Source organism: Danio aesculapii, chromosome 16 (assembly GCF_903798145.1).
Source record: "Danio aesculapii chromosome 16, fDanAes4.1, whole genome shotgun sequence".
Classification (NCBI taxonomy): domain Eukaryota; kingdom Metazoa; phylum Chordata; class Actinopteri; order Cypriniformes; family Danionidae; genus Danio; species Danio aesculapii.
Genome location: NC_079450.1, coordinates 37,387,063 through 37,409,334, shown reverse-complemented (window position 1 = coordinate 37,409,334; position 22,272 = coordinate 37,387,063). Strand labels below are relative to the sequence as shown.

The following is a 22,272-nucleotide window of genomic DNA, read 5'->3' as shown; positions in this document are numbered from 1 at the left end:
GTTTTCACATTTTGCTAGCATGTTTTAACAGACTTTAGCAAACATGTTTTGGCAAGTTTCTAACTTGCTAAGTTGCTACCATGTTTTAACATTGTTTAAACATTTTGCTAGCATGTTTAGGAAGTTTAGGTGTTTTAAGTGGCTTTCTTTGGTTATTTGTTAGCATGTTTTACCATTTTAACAAGTTGTTACCATGTTTTCAAATTTTGCTAGCATGTTTTGGCAATTTTTTTGCATTGTTGCTGAAAACAACAACAATAGAAACCATCACAGCTGTGATTAATTTAAGTACAAATACCATAAAAAAAACATTCAATCATTACGTTTTAACCTTTAAAACAAGTACATTTAAATGTTTTTGTAGAGTATATTTTGAGTTGTCCCTTGGTGATTTAACGATTTTAACACGCAAGGCAGCATAGAACTACAATGACTATTACAGTCTCTATTAAAACCAATACAATTCCAGTTAATACATTTTTTAATACAAGCAAGGTTTAGCAAGTCTCTGTGTTTTGCTAGCATTATTGACCTGTTTTTTATGTTTGGACATTTCAAACATTTATCAAGTCATTGAGATATTTTGAAACATGCATAAATGTTTTCATAAGCTAACACGTTTTTGATAATGCTAAGAGTAAATCAGTTACATAACATTTTATCATTCACTGTAATTTGTTCTGTAATTAAACAAAGATAATGTACTATTTTTCTATGTCAGGTGGAGTTGGGTCCAGTCACTAATGTGTACCTGAAGAACCTGTCCCCATTAACGGAGTACACTGTGGCAGTGTTTGCTGTCTATGATGGCGGCCAATCAGAAGCTCTCAGTGGCGGATTCTCCACAAGTGAGATGTTTTGATTCCTGTCCACGAACTGTCCATGAAAAATGCTCAGATGAATTCAGTCATTCAGTATTGTCAGTTGCATTAAGATGCCAGCATATCCTGAGCAGTGGGTGTGGATTTATGCAAAATATTTTACCAAGAACGGAAGAGAAAAGACCCATTGGTATTCATTATGATGAGCACAGGCTAGAACAAATCTCGTCTGCCCTCAGCAGTGCCGATTTAACATGTACATATATGTGCATATTTTGCTGTATCTTCCTCCTGCGACTGAATTTGCCATTTTCACAGCACACAGAGTCTGCAATTTACTCCAGCTGGAAAGCAGGGATGGATGCATTTTCTGTCCTGGACAAAGCGTCACTTTCTAGGCAGGCTGTTATATCCAGTAATCGCTGATTGGCTGCTGGAATCTATAATAGATCTGGGCTTTCATTTCCTCACCTTCATTGTTCTGTGGGTGTCTTGACTTTGTCATTGTAGTAATCAGGTTATATGAAATTTCCATGGAGTACATTTGAATTTAATACTGATTGTTGTGGTAAATGTCGGCTGCACTGTGGAGATGAGAGAGAAATTGTGTTAAAGATTAGCTCACCTAAAAATGGAAATTATGTCATCGTTTACTCTCCCTAATGGACTCACAAATTCTATCTGTGAAAGGTCAAAAGGAACAGACAGCAATGAATGCCAAAGGAGAAAAAAAGACATTATATTTGGATTTTTATGTATTCTTATACCACAGTAACTTCTACAGTACACTGGTATCAATACCAAATGTATTGTACGAAATGGCTTTCAGTAATCTATCTTGTTTTAACACATTAATAATAATAATAATAATAATAATAATAATAATAATAATAATAATAATAATAATAATAATAATAAAATAGTAATAATAATAATAATAATAATAATAGTACATGAATTATATGATAACAATAAATAAATAAATAAATAAATAAATTATACTTTTTAAATTTGTTTACAACACATTTAATTATTATTAAAATATAATATAAAATAATGTGAAAATGGTTTCTGTTTTTGTTAACAATACTACTACTACTACTACTACTACTACTACTACTACTACTACTACTACTAATAATAATAGTAATAATAATAATAAAAATGTGTACATAATAATTTTTTTCCCAGAGATTGCGGCTGGAAGGGCATCCACTGCATAAAAACGTGCTGGATAAGTTGGTGGTTCATACCACTGTAGCCACCCCAGATTAATAAAGGGATTTAGCTGAAAAGAAAATGAATGAATGAATGAATGAATGAATGACATATTAATTTTTCTTAGTTTTTGTAAATAAAACTATAATTTTTTTTGCTAAACTATTTTTCTGCTAATAATTATAATAATATTAATAATAATAATAATAGTAGTAGAATCATAAAAACATATAATTTATGTTTTGTTAATAAAACTACGGTTATATGGGCTGCCATTCAAATCCGGGGGAAGAAGAAGAAGCGGAAGTAGAAGAAGAATAATAGGAACGCTAACAGAAGCAATTGGTGCCTTTGCAGTTTCGCTGCTTGGCCCCTAATAATAAAAACATAATTTTTACTTTCCTTTAGTAAAAACAAATTCTGTAGTTTAGCAAGGGTCTAGTTTTGGCTAATCATGTCTAATTCTGTCTCAATTAGAGCTGGTTCCAGCGCCGTTCAGCCTGATGACATCAGAGGTGACCTCAGAGAGTTTTCAAGTGAGCTGGTCACATCCGGCCAGAGATGTGGTGCTCTATAAGCTGGTCTGGTCACCAACTGCGGGAAGAGATGAGAGAGAGGTTAGTCAATTACAAATATAATGACCAGTGCTAATTAAGGTACTTATATTTTTGTTTATAATTATAATACAGTGCTTTTCAAAATGGGTCAGCAGTATCTTTATTTATTTATTTATTTATTTATTTATTTATTTTATTTTATTTTATTTTTTTATTGAAAGACATCGAAAAATTATGTTCTTCAAGGATGCAATAAAGGTATTAAAAGTAATAGAAAAGAAATGTTGTTATAATACAACGTTACAGCAATGCATTTTATAAAAATGCAGGGTAAACACAAGTACAAAAATGTGTTTTAAAGCACAATACAATTGTGATATGGTTTATTTAATTATGCGTTTGTTGATAAAAATTAAGCATTAGCGTAGATTAAATTTGTAATGAGTTGGGTTGCAACAGAGGTGAAGATCCAAGCTCAATTTATATAAAGAATTCTCAGGCAGGTAAAGGTCAAAACAGGGAGAGACAGAAGCATGCAGATAATCCAAAATCCAGGCAAAGGGTTGGACAAAACAAAGTAAACAGTAAAACATAGGGATGGCTGATGTGAAACTGACATGTCGACACAGTGTCGAGATCCCAAAGCACAAGTGTTTTGAAACACTGTACTGAAGCATGATCTGAAACACCAAGGTCATGTGACTAAAGCGATTCAAAACATGTCATTTCAGAAGCGTTTCGAGACCTGGCGAATCTGTGTTTGACTGGCAGGGTCGGAAACAAAAACCTCTATCTCATGTAGCCTGGTGGACCATCCATGTGCAAAGAGTAGCTGTGCTGCCAATGCCCCAAGTTCGAATCCCAACTTACTTTTTTATGACCGAAACAAGACATTTAATTACAAAGTGTTCATCAGGATGTCAGACCAATGTTAAAACAAAACATGTTACAAGAACAGAGCATTTAAAAACTAATATCTATAGCTGTATTACCCTGAATTCGAACCCATTATCTTGGCATGCTAGTCTGGAACTCTTACACTTCACTAAATCACTTAAAACCTCAATTACACAACGTGGAGTTTAATACCTCAATTTGCTTAACTGTTTCTTTGCTGAAGCTGTTTCAGAGCAATACATAAAAAATGAGCACTAGGTGTCACTGTAGAGAGCGGTTTCGAAACGTTTCGAAGCTTTGACACATTTACTTCAACTGTTTAAGTGTTTCGTGAAGCCCCGCTTTGCCCACCACTAGTAAAGCGAAGCGAAGATCAAAACGAAACAAGGCCAGACAAGGAAACCGCTTCATTATGCTTACTCACAGTTTACAAGACTCAGCAAAGAGTGTGTGTGAATGAGGTGTCTTTATAGTCTTACTAATTAGTCTTCAAGAGCTACAGCTGTGTGCGTGTAATCAGGCGGATCAGGAACTGGTGTGTGGGTGCAAAGACTTCTGGGAGTTGTATTTTTATATGGTGGCAGATGTGTAGTTCTCCAGCGATCTTCATAGATCGCTGTTGATCATGACAAAATTGTAATATTTTATATAGCAATATTTATATATATAGACAAATTTGGACATCCACTCATAGAAAATTCATCATTCACTCTTTATTAATTTTCTTATGTTTATATTGTTATGTTTTTTTATATGCTCGGTGTTTCAAATGTTTTATGTTATTAACCCAGGAAACATGCTCAATGAGAAAGCACAAGGAAATAACCACTGATTGTTGACTCAGTAACTGACTACATTGCAGTCAATGCATACTTAAATCCAAGTTTAAAGTAAACATCAATTCATATTTTATACATTAGAATTGCATTAATATATTACTTTTGATCATTTGAATGTTAGCATGAATGCAAGATTTAAACTCTCTCGTGGTAGACTCTTGATCAGAGTACTGTCTTAATCATAGTAAAATCAGAGTATTGGTGTCCATGTAAACATACTCAGTGAAAGTGACAGATAATGTCACAAGCTGTCAAAGACAGTCCATTCCTCAGCTTTAAGTTGATTCCATGAGCCCTCACATTTCATAAGTTTGACTTGTTTCCCCCTTTACACGCAACTTTTGTAAAGCATCTGCTGCATGTTGGTGTGTCAGAATCCTTTCTTGGAAAATACAGCCATACTGTAGAATGCTTAGTTTAAGCAAATTTGATGAACGCGATCATGTGTGTTGATGAAGTGAGTCGCTCAATGCATGTGCTGTACTGCGCGCTTTGCCTTCTATAAGCTACAATAACAAATGCCTGACATCGCTGACTTCCGTATCCCTAAAAGCTGTTTAGAATTACACATTTAGAGATGGTGTGACACAACGCGTACATATGTGTGCCTTTGATGCGCCCCTTGATGCCCCTTGATGTCACACAACAGATGTGCCGCTCAGAGCCGTTATGTTATTATAATATTATAATAGGTATTTTGCATGATACTTTATTCAGCTTAAAGTTTAATTTAATTTAGGCAAGTCATTGGGTAACAGTGTTTGATCTGTAGCCAATCATAACGAAAATCATAACGATGCCAATAACATTTATTTAAAAAATTGTTACTATCCAATTTTTCTAAAAAGTAAAACGACTTTTATTGCAGCCAAATCAAACTATAGAATACTCTCCAAAATTCCCTTCTTTGTTAAAGATCACTCGGGAAATTTTATATATAAAAGAGTAATAATTTAACAGGAGGGCTAAAAATGTTTTCCTTCAACTGTACATTAATTTTTGTTGCATATTATTGTAGCACAAATACATGTTAGCCAAGGGTATGATATAAGTAGAATAAATAAGATCAAATATCAGAGCATATACAAACATCTGAAGGGCTCCAAAATCACCAGGGACCCCAAAACCCAAACCAAGGTGTTTCTCCTATTTTTATAGTTTAATTACACATGCAGGGTCATTAAAAGCAAATAACTTTTTCGACATTACTTTTGGCAACTGCTATTATTAAAAACTGTACTTAAAAAAAGCCCACTGACAAAGCATCTACTGTAATATAATGAAATATATCTGATGTGGCTTGCAAAAACATTTTTCTGTCAGCGAAGAATGATATTTTGGCAGTATACAGTTGCCACCATGCCATCAACCAGCAGGGGCACATGCTAACCAGCCAAACCCTCAACCTTTGATCATTCTTTTTTATTTTCAACTGTTTTTCTCCGCTTGCTTGCTTTTTCAAAATGTCCATTTCTACACGTTAGTCCAACAAACTCTATGTGCTGAAAAAGAGAAAGAGAAATATACATTTTATGAGGTGCTTGAACATGATTTATGAGTCAATCAATACTTTCTCTAACCCGGAGCCAACTGTTACTCTCTATTAGAAATGACCAGTCACCAGCAGCATACTGAACATGTCCCGTCACTGCTCGAACCCGCCACGCGTGACCACAGACACAAACCCATGTGTGTGTGTGAGGGAGAAAGTTTTTTATTACTGGCCAGGAGTCAGTGCAGCTGTTTTTTATAGATAGCACTGCAGGTCGATATGTTTACCAAGAGCCACCAGAGCAGAAAATAATAACATGCTGCGAGGCAAACTGGAATGTGGCTTGAGCTTGATGTCCCGGAGCAGAGCGGAGGCATCCCAGAAACACACATTGTAACGCATGGGTTTTCTGGGACGGCCCAGAGCTGACTGACATCCAAAGCGCTCTCTTCATAGCAGGCCTTTTTGCTTTGTAATGCATGTTCTTGTTGTTGGCATGAAATGGCGGCATCGCTGGGAAACCGCCAACAGTTATGAAAGACAAAACAGGATTGTTTTCTATAGTTGCTGTCACTGTTTGCTAAAAAATAGACCTGTTGACATTTCTGTGCAATGACGTTCACAAAAAAAAATAAATAAATGAAAAAAAAAAAAAAAAAAAAAATATATATATATATATATATATATATATATATATATATATTTATACATGTACATATATACATATATATATATATATATATATATATATATATATATATATATATATATATATATATATATATATATATATATATATACATTAAAAATTAAGTTGTCCCAATGAAATCTCAAGAAATGTGTTGTTTCAGCTCATTTTAAATAAGTAGTTTGAACGAGCAAAAAGGATAGGATGTGATGAAGACAGTCGTGGCATCATCAAACTATGCCTTTGTTTGTTGTGAATCTGCACCCTCTAGCTGCAAACATTACATACTGTGCCTTCACAAAAACAAATCTTTCATGTAATTATAACAAATGCTAATTATAAATCTACTACTCTTGTGATGCTAGTTTAGAAGTTTAGACATGCAAAATAAGTCAGAAATAAATGACAGCAGGCTGTTTCACATCACCATCTTAGACATCATGAGCATTATTTTGTAATAATACAGTGACCCAAAGTTTTTTTTTTTCTCAGCGTGGTTGCTGCATGCACAAATATTTATCATATGTTTTATTGCAAGACATTTGTCAGTGTTTTTCTCATAAAATGCAAGTTCTGCAATTGTTTAAGTAGCTTCCTAAGTTTTCTTTTGCTACTGTATGTTGCTATGCTTTTAAGGAAAGCTTGAGCCATTTATTTGTTCTTTTATTTATTTATTTATTTATTTATTTATTTATTTATTTATTTATTTATTTATTTATTTATTTATTTATTTATGTTTGTTTGTTTTAATTATATCACATCTGCCAACCAATTAAAATGAGCAATCTGCAGCCTTACAATTAATGATGGCTGCTGTGGGATTATTCATCAGAACCGTCACCCTTGGTCCTTGTCTAACATAAAGCAGATACAGATATCAACTAATGTCACATTAGTCACACTTTTCTTCATCATTACATTCAAATTCTGGGAGGTCTGCATTTGCAGTTGAAGGTCATGTAATGATAGGCCTTTGTTGTTGCGTGTGCTTTGCTTGATCTATGACATCACTTTTAAAACACTTGCATTGTCCCAACCAATGTGATTAGATTGGCTTTCAAACCACACATTGGCGATTACTGAACTCAGTGTATATCCAGGCTGTTGACGCTCTAGTTTCTGATTGAGTGCTTTTGTGTTTGTGTGTTTATGTAGGTTATGCTGACTGGAGACACGGACTCATATGTGATTCAAGACCTGAGTCCTTTTACAGAGTATAAGGTGTCACTGGCAGCCATTTATAAAGACGAAACCGAGAGCAGCCCTGTGGTTGTGCTAGAGTACACATGTAAGTGATGCAGAAATATTATTTACCTGTTTAACATCGACAAGCATATTAATACAGTGCATCCGGAAAGTATTCATAGCACTTGACTTTTTATAACATGTTATGTTACAGCCTTATTTCAAAATGAATAAAATTCATTTATTTCCTCAAACTCCACACACAATACCCCATAATGACAATGTGAAAAAAGATTTTTTGAAATTGTTGCAAATTTATTAAAAATAAAAAACCTGAAAAATCACATGTATTATATTCATATTCATATAAGTATTCACAGCCTTTGTCACGAAGCTCTAAAATGAGTTCAGGTACAATCTGTTTCCACTAATCATTCTTGAGATGTTTCAGCAGCTTAACTAGAGTTCACCTGTGGTCAATTCAGTTAATTGGACATGATTTGAAAAGGCATACACCTGTCTATATAAGGTCCCAGGGTTGACATTGCATGTCAAAGCACAAACCAAGCATGAAGACAAATGAATTGTCTGTAGACCTCTGAGACAGGATTGTCTCAAGGCACAAGGCTGGGGAAGGTTACAGAAAAATTTCTGCTGCTCTGAAAGTTTCAATGAGCACAGCGGCCTCCATCATCCGTAAGTGGAAGATGTTTGGAACCACCAGGACTCTTCCTAGAGCTGGACGGCCATCTAAGCTGATCTAAGAGTGATCGGGGGAGAAGGGCCTTAGTCAGGGAGGTGATCAATAACCCGATGGTCACTCTGTCTGAGCTTCAGCATTCTTCTGTGGAGAGAGGAGAACCTTACAGAAGGACAACCATCTGTGCAGCAAACCACCAATCAGGCCTGTATGGTAGAGTGGCCAGATGGAAGTCACTCCCTGCCTGCAGGACAATGACCCAAAGCACACCGCCAAAATATCAATGGGGTGGCTTCACGACAACTCGGTGAATGTCCTTGAGTGGCCCAGCCAGAGCCCAGACTAAATCCTATTAAACATCTATGGAGAGATCTAAAAATGGCTGCACACCATCGCTTTCCATCCAACCTATTAGAGCTTGAGAGGTACTGCAAAGAGGAATGGACAAAAATTCCCAAACACAGTGTGCCAAGCTTGTGGCATCATATTCAAAAATACTTGAGGCTGTAATTGCTGCCAAAGGTGCATCAACAAAGTATTAAGCAAAGGCTGTGAATACTTATGGACATGAAATTTTTTACAGATTTAACATTTTTTTCTTAATTTTTTTGTTTTGCTTTGTTTTTTGTGTGTTTATTTGTTTTTTCAAACTTTGCCGTACAATTTTTTATTTATTTACAATTTCGTTCCTATGATTTGTTTTTGTGCAATAGTTTTTCTTTGTTTAGCATAAACAAAACCAAAGCTCAACAAAACAGAGCAATGCATTGTTTGCAACATTTTAACAGCGTTTTTAATAAGATAAATTTTATTTTGTCAATATTTTAAAATTGAAAAAGTTTTTGTTTTCTTTTGATTTATTATTATTATTATTATGATTATTATTATTATTATTATTATTATTATTATTATTATTATTATTATTATTATTATTATTATTATTATTATTATTATTATTATTATTATTTTTTTTTGATTGTTTGATTCGTTACTTTGTTTATTCGTTCATTCATTCATTTTTTTCTTGGTTTTTTTTTTTTTGCTTTGTCCGTTCTTTTGTCTTTTTCTTTTTATTTAACTGCTGTGTGTTTAGTTTTAGACATTTCTGCATTGTTTTAAAATGTATTTTGTTTTTGTTATGCCTCTTCACAGTGGGCTGGACCACAGAATTTCCAACCACCATTCCCTCCACTACACCAAGTAAGACAAATGCAACCTTTGAATGGCTGCAGACACAGGTATGGTAATCCATCACCACTAAACAGAACTATATCATCCAGTTTTTCACCAGGGCGTAACTAACCTGTGGATTGACGAGGAGACCCCCTTCAGTTTGCAAGTTAACTGGGAAGTGCAGGACTCTGACGTGGACCAGTACAAAGTGACATACGTCAGCACAGACCGAACAGAGGAGACAGTGAGTAGACAGCACACAGACACCATAACTAATGGTGATATACTGTAACAACACACAAACAAGCTCACATATAGTATGTCATCATCATCCTCCTGTTTTTGGGAACAGTTTAACTCTTCTGTCTGTATCGGAGTGCAAAAAGAGAGCAACACACACTCGTCTTATTTCTGTCCCACAGAGACTGTTATTTCATAAAGCTACCTATATTGCTCTTGTGCTATTAAAAAATATACAGAAAATTTATTACCTCTGTGCTGTTAGACTCCAGGCTTATAGTATCCCTCTGGGTAAGTGAAGCTGAATGATGCACTGTTATCTGTTGCAAGGACACGTCTCACTCAAAGTGACCTTTTTAAATGCTTGTCCCTGGACTGGAAGCCCTGCAGTGAATCTGGCAGTGCATAATGAAACGGTGAGGCTAAATTACAGCATGATTGTTCTTCCAACTTTTCTGCAAAGATTTTTTCGTGTCGTAAAAGCTACGGTCAAACTCTGCAGTGACTCTTCGCCCATGACTGTACGGGATATCGACTTCTCCTGGGTTGTAATTCTCCCGGAGAATCATTGGGGGTCAAGCTATAAAGGAGACGGATAAAGGAGATGGGATTTGAAGAGAGAAAAAAAAAGAAAAGGAAATTCGATTATCTTTTCAAGTGCCATTTAGGTCACTGAGCCAAATGTGAGAGGTGGAGAGCGAACATCTGGCAAGGGTAGTAAAGTTCGAGCAGAGTTTAAGAAGAAAGAGCTACAGCAAAGAGGTTTCAGCACCAGGGGTTGGTGGACAGCTCCACTGATGAGAGCTTTTCTGCTGGATGGAGAATCGGAAAACAGGAGGGTCGGATACTGCAGGTGGTCAAACTGTGATTTCTTGAACATCTTGATTTGAGCTTCCACTTCTGACTGATCAAAGGTGGCTAAAAGTGTCGAAAATAGCTTTTTTTAAAAATTGGGGTCTTTTGTAGCTCTCATTCAAGTTAATTTTGACACAGAAAAGATCCAATTTGATAGTCTTTAGTAAAAGAATGGATATGGTGTGCACTGCAAGAGATGCTGGGTTTCACACAATTAATCAGTGTTGGGACAACATAAAGGAATTAAGTTAACTTATTAAGTTTTACCGATTCATCAATGACCTCAATTCCATGAGGCAAAATTAGATCTAATGTATGCTATAAGCAATGGGTTGGACCAACAACCCTGCAGGCACGGGACGTCAACATGACGTTATATTGTCGTAGTACCCCAATGTACCCCAAAGTTGTGGGGACGTTGGATTTTGTTTTTAATGAAAATCGGGTTGACGTCAGAAGAACCCAATGACAGACCGACGTCAATGTCCAACGTCCAACCTAAAATCAACCTAAACTCAACCAAATATCAACATCCAATCATGTTACACCTTGACGTTGTGTGGACGTTACCACTATGACATCTATCAGACGTTGGATTTTGGTCACTTTCCAACACAACCTAAAATCGACCAAATATCAACTTCATTTGACGTCATTATTGGACGTCAAAATAATGTTGTCCTTTGATACTGGCTAGACATTGAATTTTGGTCACCTGACATCATGACCTAAGTCTAACCTAATATTAACGTCTTATGATGTTGTGTGCCTGCCTGGGAACATTCAATCCCAAGTGATTGTAGTAAATCTGTAAACGTGAGCCCTAATGTATCATCAGTGTCATCTATGCGGATGTTAAAGTCTTCTACAGTTAGTATTTTATCAGTTTTAACTAGTAATGGCAGAAATAAAATCAGAAAAGCCTTTTAGAAAATTGACATATTGTCCTGGGGGTCTATATATGGTGATTAAAGCAAGTGATAACATAGGTCTTTTTGATAATACCCGGAAGCATAACATTAAGTGCCAGTACTTCAAAAGAGTTAAACATAAGTCTAATGTTTCTCTGATTAACATGCATCAACAATATCACTAAAGACTGATGCAACTCCACCACGACCAGTTTATATAAGTTGTTTGAACAAACAGCAAACGTAAATTTTTTTTGAGTGTACCTTAATGAGAATAGACACTCCCACTATGATGACTAGGCCCAACACAGTTAAAATATACAGTAAATTTATTAATGAAATTGCTGTACTTCCATTGAATTAAAAATATGTTGGGGAAAAATACAAAAAATAAGTTACAATAAGTAAAAACTAATTTGCTTAAATTAATTATATACAGTGCTCAGCATAATTGAGTGCACCCCATTTTGAAAATTAATATTTATATCCATTTCTCAGTGAATATAGGCAATGTATTTTGGTTGATTTGAACAAAACTGATTTAATAAACAGATATATTTATTAAAATAATATTTTAGTCACCAAACATTTAGAAATTAAAAGATAATACATGACTTTACATGTACATAATCATGACTTTATATATGACTTTTTAATTAAGTTCTATTTTTTTTCAGGATCTCTACATAAACACCACACCTTTTCAATATTTACAATAGTAGTAATCATACCATGAAAGTAAAAAATGCAGCCTTGATCAAAATACTGTATTATTGATTGGTACTGTTTGGAAAATATTATTATGCTCTTAATGAGCAAAACTGAATCAATAAGGAGAACTGAGCATATCTGTATGATTAATAATAACAATGAAAAAATCTCTTTAACGCTGAACATATTGCGCAATTTGCTGTGACAATTAATGTTTTGATTCCACAATTATTAATTAATTCAGTGCTTGTTCTGCACACAAATCATTAGAACAAACATTAGTCATATTCAAAAATGCAACACTCATACATTTAAGATATTGGAAATTAGAAACCATCAGATGTGTTTTCTATAACAAACTTGGTAAAACACAGTAAATGACTTGTTTTGACTGGACTGTTCATTGATAGTGCTCTCACACAGAGGAAGCCACTCCACATAATTCAACCCAACATTTCATTATCAACAAGCAATGAACTGCATGAGTGTGTGTGCGTGTGTGCATGTGTGTGCGCGTATGTGTGTGATTAATGGTGTTTCTGTGCTGAATGACTGCAGTGATTGGATGTTGGCTCGAGAGCAGAGTGTCTGCTTTCTTGATTTCCATCCAGCTCCTGAAAGTTCAGTACACAGATCTCTAGTCTGTTGGCTGATTCTCTGAATAGCTTTCATGAGAGCTGATCAAACTCAGATATTAAAGATGTGAGAAAACTGATAAAGCTTTAGAAATCATTTGGCAATTGTTTTTGTCCTTGAAACACTGTTTTTATAATATAAAAATGTAGTTGTCTAAGTGTAACTATACATTTATTTCTACTGCATGTCAATAGTTTAATAACAGCATTGTTGTGTTTGTTCTATAAATCAGCTATTACTTTTTTTTTATTTAAAACCTTATTGAATATGATTAGAAACATGCACAATGTGTGTGTGTGGTCCTGTTATTCATCATGTTATGGGGGACTAAATTTGACCACAAGAATAACAATACCAGCAATATTTTTTCTTATGGGGACAACTTGTTTTGTTTTTGTTTTTGTTTTATTTTGGTCCCCATGAGGAAAATGGTTCCTAAATGATACAGATTGAAGTATTTAGAAAATTTAAAAGTGCAGAATATTTTATGTGGAGATAAAGAGACTTGATACACCCTATCATACACCCAGCGCAAGGCGCAAGACGTGATTTGTTGCTATTTTAAGACCAGCGCAGCCCTAATTTTCGCATTTGTTTAAATAGCAAATCCATTGTTTAAATAGCAAATCCATTTGTGCAACTTTGTGGGTGTGCTGGTCTAAAAAGGAGGTGTGTTAAGGCGCATTGGCCAACTAAAAGCTAGTCTAAAGTCCAGTACTGCGCAGAGTGTGTTAGTTATGCGTCTATGTGGGTCCAAAATGCTTACACATTGCTTAATACACACAGGGTATACAGCAATTAGCATTTGTATAATGTTATTATTGTTAGCAGTATTAATTGTTATATGCATACTCAAATTAATTTGAATAAAACAAAGTTTAGATTTGTCCACCTGTCGGGTTTTGGAGATGTATACATCACCATATGGGGCATAAGACGTGTGTTTGGATATAACTTTTTATTTAACGACACTTCGTTATTATTGTTCATTTATTTATTTGCTGGAGATTAGAACTGAATTTAGAAAAAGTTTTGAAACAAATCTTAGTGCTTAAAGTGAAATTAATTATGTAGACTAATGGAGGTCTTCAGTGGAGTGCAACACCATTTCCTTATCCACGAAAGTAAAGAGTAAAAGTAAAGAGAAAGTAAAGAGGTCGAATGGAGGAGGCTCGTTCTTTATCCAGGCGCTGCAGATGGTCTGTTTAACTGTTTTCTCGCTAGTGAAGCATTCAGTTTTTCCTCTTACAAAGTCCGCCATGTAAATAGCAAATGCACCATGGCATGACGCAACTGACTGTTAAAGTGAATGGGAGACGAGACTCTGATTGGTTTAATGCAAGTTATTCACAAAAACACCCATAACACATTAAGACAATAAGCACAACCCTGATAGACCATGCGCCGGGTAAGGGCGTGTATCGGACGTGCCCTTAATGCTTTTGCGCCAAGCGCTTAAGACTTTGCGCTTAGATCGTTAAAATAGAGCCTAAAAATTTTGCCTCCACAGTATAAAACTGAGGAAGTCCCCATAATTTATGCAAACCCAATGTGTGTGTGCGTGTTTGTGTGTGTCTGTGTGTGCACAGCGCAGAATGTAAATGAACGAAATAATTGATTATAAAAATCTCAATATTTGTTTTTAACGAAACAGCTTTAAACAAATAGATAAATAGATAAAATCTATTTTGTAAACAGCTGGACATACTTTTTTATTAACCAAATTGTGATTTAGGTGACATTTATGGTATTACATAAGTTTCATGGATCATGTTACAGTAGGTCCAGAAATAGCACACTCACACACACTCACATTAATTCAATTTTCAATATGTGGACAAATATATAAAAACAATATCATAACAATTTACACTTAAATGAACAATGTAACAAATAAGAACATCTGGACATTTCAAAGCACATATAAACACAGACTGAGGCCTCATTTACACCAATACATTTTAATTTTAAAACGCATACGTTTTGCTACAGTTACCCCTTTCGTCCAAACTACCCTGGATTTTTCGAGCCACGAAAACAGAGCATTTTGATAGCGCCGAAAATGCCATTTTGGTTTTAAAACGCTGCTGCTGCATGTCAGTGTAGATGGGGGAGAATGGAGACATCTGAAAACAGAGGCTTAGCTGCAGACATTCTGATTGGGGCCTTTTCTCAATATTAAGTACACAAAGTTCAGTCTTGCACCCTTTCCTTCAGACTTGATATGAAAAACAAACTCCCAAGGACATGTCGGGTAAATCTTCAAAGGGAACAGTGTACTTTATAATGTCATTCGCATCACTCTGGCTACGCTGTTTCACTATCTTAACAATAAAATGGAACTGCCTATTTTCATTTCGATATTAACTGAATATCAATTTTGTTGAATAACAGTTTTAATAATCAATAATGACCATTATAAAAGTATAAAGCACAATACGTTTATACATTATAAGAAATAAAGGCAAGCAATCAGTGAAATGTGCAGAATCTGTGTAAATGAATATATTAACTTATCTTTGCGCTCAGCCAAAGCACGTTAACTGAGAACAAGTAATAGATTCAGAAGACCAAAGAGTCGTTAAAGACATGATGGATTACATATCACATTTAACAACTATATTGAGATGAAATCCAGTGATATGTCCTTGATGAACTGTCCAACGTGCGCTGCTCTCACCTGGGGACGGGAGGCTCAGACCTCTGCATATGCTGCTGCCCATGCCAGTGTATGTGTGTGGTCAGGTGATGTTCATTTTCAGCTGTATAGTGTGGACCGAGATCTGTTCAGAAAACTAAGTGAAATGCCAGTGTGGATGTAGATCATTTTAGTTCTAAAACACCATTTTAAAACTAAAACGTATTAGCGTAAACAGGGTCTAATGGTCACTGTGGTAGACAGTAGGTCTCTGTTTCTCTCTCTCTTTCAAGGTCAAAATTGACAAGAATGCATTCATAGGGTTAAAACAATCTTCCAAGCTGTTTAAAATAATTCCTCATTGCTCACATCAATTCTTTTGTAAAACCTTTACTTTAGGAATTCACAAAACAAATAGAAATCCAAAAGTCTAGTCCCTATGAGAGGTAAGCAAGAAAGAAATTCTCTGCTACCAGCAAGGTTTGCCATTCAACACCTCCGTGAAGAACTGGATTTGAGTGAGTCAAAGAGCCTGATCTGAAACTCAGAGGCACAGTAGTAGGAGAGCTGAGCTTTGAGGAGGTTTTATAGCTTTCCCAGCTGCAAATAGCCTGATAAAATCAGCTATAAAATAAATTACACATTACACCGAACACTGCTTGAAGACACTGCGAGGATAACACAAGCTCATGCCTGTTAGCTACTGTTTTATAGTGGCTAATTAGTGTGAAATTTTATTATCCCACTTGTACATTTTCATACAATCTGCTGTTGATGGTTATGTTTATGGATGGGCCTTTTTCTAAGTGTTGTTTGTTTTTGTATGAATGCAATTGGACAACTAATAATAATAATAATAATAATAATACATCTTCAAACATGCATCAACGTTCAGAAGATTTCACTACCTTATATATTATGACAAAAAGTTGGGAATATGATTTTATTTATATATTTATTTGTTTGTTTGTTTGTTTGTTTATTTTCATTTTTTATTATTATGAAAGATGTGTCTCACAAAGGCTACATTTGTGTAGAAAAACAGTTTTGCAATATTAAATCATTTATTCCAGTGGTTCTCAAACTTTTTTCACCACCTCAGAAAAATTATTAACTCTTTAATTATTAAGTACCACCATAATGACGAGACAGATTAATTCCTATTATTAAGAATATTTATTATTGTCAGCCACTTTAAACATCAACGTCACAGCGGATGCCCTTCCAGCTGCAACCCTTCACAGGGAAACACCCATACACTCTCATTAACACACTATGGACAATTTAGCTTACCCAATTCACCTATAGCACATGTCTTTGGACTGTGGGGGAAACCGGAGCACCCGGAGGAAACCCACGCGAACATGGGGGGAACATGCAAACTTCACACAGAAATGTCAACTGATCCAGCAAGGGCTCGAACCAGCGACCTTATTGCTGTGAGGCGATTGTGCTACCCACTGTGATGCCCTTAAAATTAGCATTAAAAAGTAAAAAGTAAAAAATGTAGGCTACTGTTCTTAAAGTACAAAGAAAAATCCTGTACTGAAATGTAAAGTATTAACAAATGGTAACCTATCATCTAAACCTGGAAATGTTGCTTGGACCTCGTAAACATAAGCTATATGTCATTATATTCATATATAAACCAGTTTTATAAATAGTATTGGAATTACATATTCAAATTAGAAATTAGATCTGCTTACTGCGCGTCCTTTACAGTACGTGTGTCAGAAAAGTAAGTGATTACATGCATAAGTACACTCCTTGACCAATTCAAACGTGATTTATTCATTCATACGTGCAGATTTTCCATGATTTGGGATCTCATCTTGAGTGGGCCGTGGAGTTTGTGTTAAACGCACACAGAGACTAATTTTAATTTGGCTATATTCTAGCTCCAAGCTTCAAGCAAGGCAAAGTTGCTTCAGTCTATGTTCTGTCCCACGACATTTGAATCACATACAGATAAAGTAGCCTAAATCTGATGTAACAAATTAACAAATAACTTTATATATCGAAAACATGCATTATTCTACCAATGATGCAGCACGCAGTAAACGAAATGTCAACACAACAGCACTGGTCAGCAAAAGATCGTCTCTATCGCGTATCTGCTCAGCAAGTGCTGACTCTGCTCCAAAGCGGGTTGAATTTGCACCTGATGAACTAAAGTAAACATTCTAAGCACACCGATGTGATCGTACACTTCAGGGAACAGCCGGTGCTGATCACATCTGGGTAACCATTCGAGTCAAAGGGTTAAAAGTGTATAATTGTTTTTTTCTTTCATTATTCAGTATTCCTCCGCGCTTTTTACTAACAATAAAACGCCGTTTTATTTATTTATTTTTTTTGTAACTTTTATAAGGTAGCTGACAATTGACTGATTAACTGGCGAGTCTTATTAAAGCAGGTAGAATTATCATTCGTTCTATTTTATCAATAGGCTTTTAGGCCCTATCATTATAGATTAATTTAGGCTTAAGTTAGTATTTTATTTATTGTTTAGTGGACATTTCTCAGTCTGCGGGAGTTTAGTGGAATTAAGTTTGGTCTATATTAGGCTATAGGTGTGTAAAAGGCAAAAAAAAAAATAATAATAATAAATAAAACTGTTAATAGCCTATATATCATTGACCACACATTTAAGAGAAAACCATAATAATGGTAAAAACTACAGGCTTCTCACAAATCTTTATCAGTCCATAATAATATAGGCAGTGTATGGTTCGTATCAGATGTAATCAAGGGCGTAGGTTTGCACTTGACATTGGTGGGGATGGGTGAATCAAACATATATATCAAATATATATATCAAATATATACACTTTTTTCTGATTATTCAAATGGCTAAATTCTGACTGAGGAACACTTAATGTGCTGCCCGGTTTGTTATTTGCCTGTAGGCTTCAGTGGTTAATTTAAAACTAGTTTTAACAAAAAAAAAAACAAAAAAAAAAAAAAAACATGCAATGATAGATGATAATAAATTTGTATTTTAAAAATAAAAATCTTTCCATACTTTTTATTCAAATTTTATTCAAAAAATTTCATTTATGATCTAAAACTTAGTTTAAATGCACAGTTGTAAACACTTAAAATAGTAAAATAGTGTGATAAGTTTTTTGGCAAAATGGTTGGAAATATTTTTGGTACATCAGAAAGTGTGGTTATGATAACCATCCGACAAAATAATCTATAGCAAAAATTTGTTCTTAAAATGTCACTAATAAAAATATTCAATATTTATACCTCATATTTAAATAATAGAAATCAGGCAAATAACTGCAAAAAGGTTACATTTTTCAGAAAACAAATAGCCGCCCCTTTCAATAAGCTGGCTACAGGCCTGATAGTGTAATGTTAGAATAATGTTTATTAACTGATAAAGAGAGTTTAATAAAGACTTCAGTTCATTCTAGCCACAGTGCAAATATAACATGTCTCATATATCACTATTAGGGGCGTAGCAACCAGGGGGGACGGGGGGATACGTCCCTCTCACTTTTAGAGACAGACCATTTAGAAACAGGTGATTAATAATTATATGAACGTATGATCTCATACAGCCCCCCCCCCACCCCCACCCACCCACACACACACACACTTTTAAAATGTCTGCTACGACCCAGATTATGCTATATTTTTTATTTATTTTTTTGACAAATTGTTTCAACCGAAATTGCACATGCTAGAGATTATTGGAGAACTGCGGGATCATATACTTCAGCTAGTTTAGTTAGTTTTCAGGGCACATTCTACACAAACTAGCCTATATCAGTCTGCTATAACGATAGACTGTGCGTTAAAGCAGGGAAAACACAAGCATTAACGGCATTATCGTGATGGGCTCATTCAGTAGCGAACTTGCGTTTATGTGACTTACACTTTCGTTGAAATAAAAGCTCCTTATGTCCACCTTTTTGCTGCTGCCATGCTTGTGTGTCTCACCCAGCTGCTGCACCTAACACACCTTACTCTTGCACGGAAAAAACAATCCACTGCATTTGGCGCTGCTTATCTGAACGCAGCCATAGCCTCTCACATGATCGCAGGGAAAGGCACAGCCAATCAAAATGCTCATATGTGTTTTGGAGGCGAGAGGAGTGAACATGATTGAACCCTTTCTGTCTAGGTTAATGTTAAGAGCACAATTTTTTTAAGTGGATTAAATTATTGGTGGGGACATTTCAATGGTTGGAGGATATTGGTGGGGACACATCCCCTCTGTCCACCCTAAATCTACGCCCCTGTTTGAAGCAATATTCTTCACATATTATATATAAAATATAATGAGACAATGATCAGAGAGCAATAATAATTCACAAATCATATTCAAATTGTAACTAAACTGTGCAGGGCTGCGGCCCTCCACGAATTGAGTTTGACATCCCTGACTTAGAACTTACTCCATTTAAGGTTAAGTAATGAGGTATTTAATTAACTCATTACCTTAAACACTGAGTTCAAAACTCTCGTCAAATGAGTAGAATTAACTTTCAGTCAATTTTGAGTGAACTACACTCATTTCATTTAATAAAGTTGACTGTTGGGTTTTACAGTATATATACAGTATATATATATATATATATATATATATATATATATATATATATATATATATATATATATATATATATATATATATATATATATATATATATATATACAAGTTTCACTCTTTGCTATACTGTCCAAATAAAGTATCTATAGCAGGGGTGTCCAAACTCAGTCCTGAAGGGGCGGGGCCCTGCAAGGTTTTGTTCCAACCCCAATTTAACACACCTGAACCAGCTAATCAAGCTCTTTCTAGATACAGTATACTAGAAAATTCCAGTCAGGTGTATAGAAGGATGTTGGAACTAAACTATGGAGGACACCGACCCTCCAGGGCTGAGTATGGACACCCCTGATCTACAGTATATGGCCCAAAACCTGGGGTGTATTTACTTTCTCACAGCACCCTATTTTATTTTATATTAAGAGTAGGGGATTCCATTATCCATTACATTTATATGTCAACTCTAATAGTTAATTTAAAGTAGACCTCAAGGACATTTAGTTTCCCCAGAGCAAACAAAACTCATCCCCAAGCACAGCGTTCTCAGTCTGCTATTGAATATCGTGCTCTTTTGCAGGTGTTAGTCTCTGGAAACAGAAGAAACGTGGTCCTGCAACCTCTCCTCTCAGACACAAAATACAAGATCACAGTGACCCCTGTTTATGCAGATGAGGAGTCCAGCCAGCTGTCCATGTCCTCATCCGGCACAACACGTGAGTTTATAAAGATTAAACACATTATCAAAGCAATTTAACAAAACACACTGCAGGCAAAAATGCGCTTTTGATATTAGATTTCAATATCAATGTGTTTTTCAATAGTGAAATGTAACGAAAACATCCAAAATATACATTTAAGTGTTTATTTTGTTGCACTTTATACATTTGTGTTTGTTGATTTAAGTTATATTGCATATTTTAAAGGCTTTTTTATTAGTCTTTTTCTCCTACATTGAGCTATACATCTCATTCATTCATTTCTTGTCATTTTTATTCATTAATTTGTTTGTTTATTTATTTAATCATTCATTCATTTATTTTTAATATTTATTTTATTTACTTTTTATTTAATCTAATTAAATTTTATAATTTTTTATTGTTCATTTTGTTTATTTGTTTTATTTTATTGATTAATTTGTTTATTTAATTTTATTTATTATTTATTAATTCGTTTTTTTAATTATTTAATTTTTTTGCTATTTATTTTATTTATAATTTATTTGTATGTTATTTTTATTTTATTGTTTAATTTGTTTATTTGTTTAATTACATTTTTTATTCATTTTTGTTTATTGATTTATTTGTTTATTTAATTTGTTTTACTTTATTTTAATTTGTTTCATTTTATTTATTTTTTATATAGATTAATTAGTTTGTTTATTTATTTATTCATTCATTTATTTTATTATATTTTATTTTATTTTAACATTTTTTATTTATTTATTTTTATTTTTTTCATTCATTCATTTTCTTTTCGGCTAAGTCCCTTTATTAATCCGGGGTTGCCACAGCAGAATGAACCGCCAGCTTATCCAGCATATGTTTTACGTAGCGGCTGCCCTTCCAGCTGCAACACATCACTGGGAAACACTCATACACTTTCATTCACACACATACACCATTTTAGCCCACCCAATTCACCTGTACCGCATGTCTTTGGACTTATGGGGGAAACCGAAGCACCCGGAGGAAACCCACGTGAACGCAGGGAAAACCTGCAAACTCCACACAAAAATGAGGCTCAAACCAGCGACAGTCTTGCTGTGAGGCGACAGCACTACCTACTGCGCCACCGCGTCACCCTTTATTTTATTTTATGAATTGATAAAAGAGATACCTCAAATCCTCTCTGTAAAAAAGTTGTCTCTAAACTGTCAAAAAAGTTTGTTCCAATGATTTGTGCTAGAATGTATGCTATAATTAGTAAATATAGTACATATTAATAATTAAAGCCAAATGTGCATATCTAATAATAAAATAAACATCTAACACAAACAAAGTTTACATTTACATTCTTTTGTAATATAATCAATCAACTGGGGAAGTGTGCTGCTAACTTTTCACCTGCAATGTGTTGCCTTAAAACAGATGCAGTTATGCTAATTACATACCTCTGTGGCGTAATTACACAGTATTGATTTTGAGTTG

General features: G+C 34.6%; 1 protein-coding gene across 3 annotated transcripts in view; it reads left to right on the top strand.

Moving 5' to 3' along the window:
- col14a1a (collagen, type XIV, alpha 1a) overlaps positions 1-22,272 on the top strand; it is a 281,087-nt gene that overhangs the window by 106,627 nt on the left and 152,188 nt on the right. For all 3 annotated transcript variants that reach the window (XM_056474872.1, XM_056474873.1, XM_056474874.1), the window contains exons 15-20: positions 722-848; positions 2,517-2,656; positions 7,668-7,800; positions 9,550-9,597; positions 9,678-9,814; positions 20,703-20,838. In XM_056474872.1, coding sequence (XP_056330847.1) covers positions 722-848; positions 2,517-2,656; positions 7,668-7,800; positions 9,550-9,597; positions 9,678-9,814; positions 20,703-20,838 — 721 coding nt within the window. The remainder of the gene's footprint in view (positions 1-721; positions 849-2,516; positions 2,657-7,667; positions 7,801-9,549; positions 9,598-9,677; positions 9,815-20,702; positions 20,839-22,272) is intronic.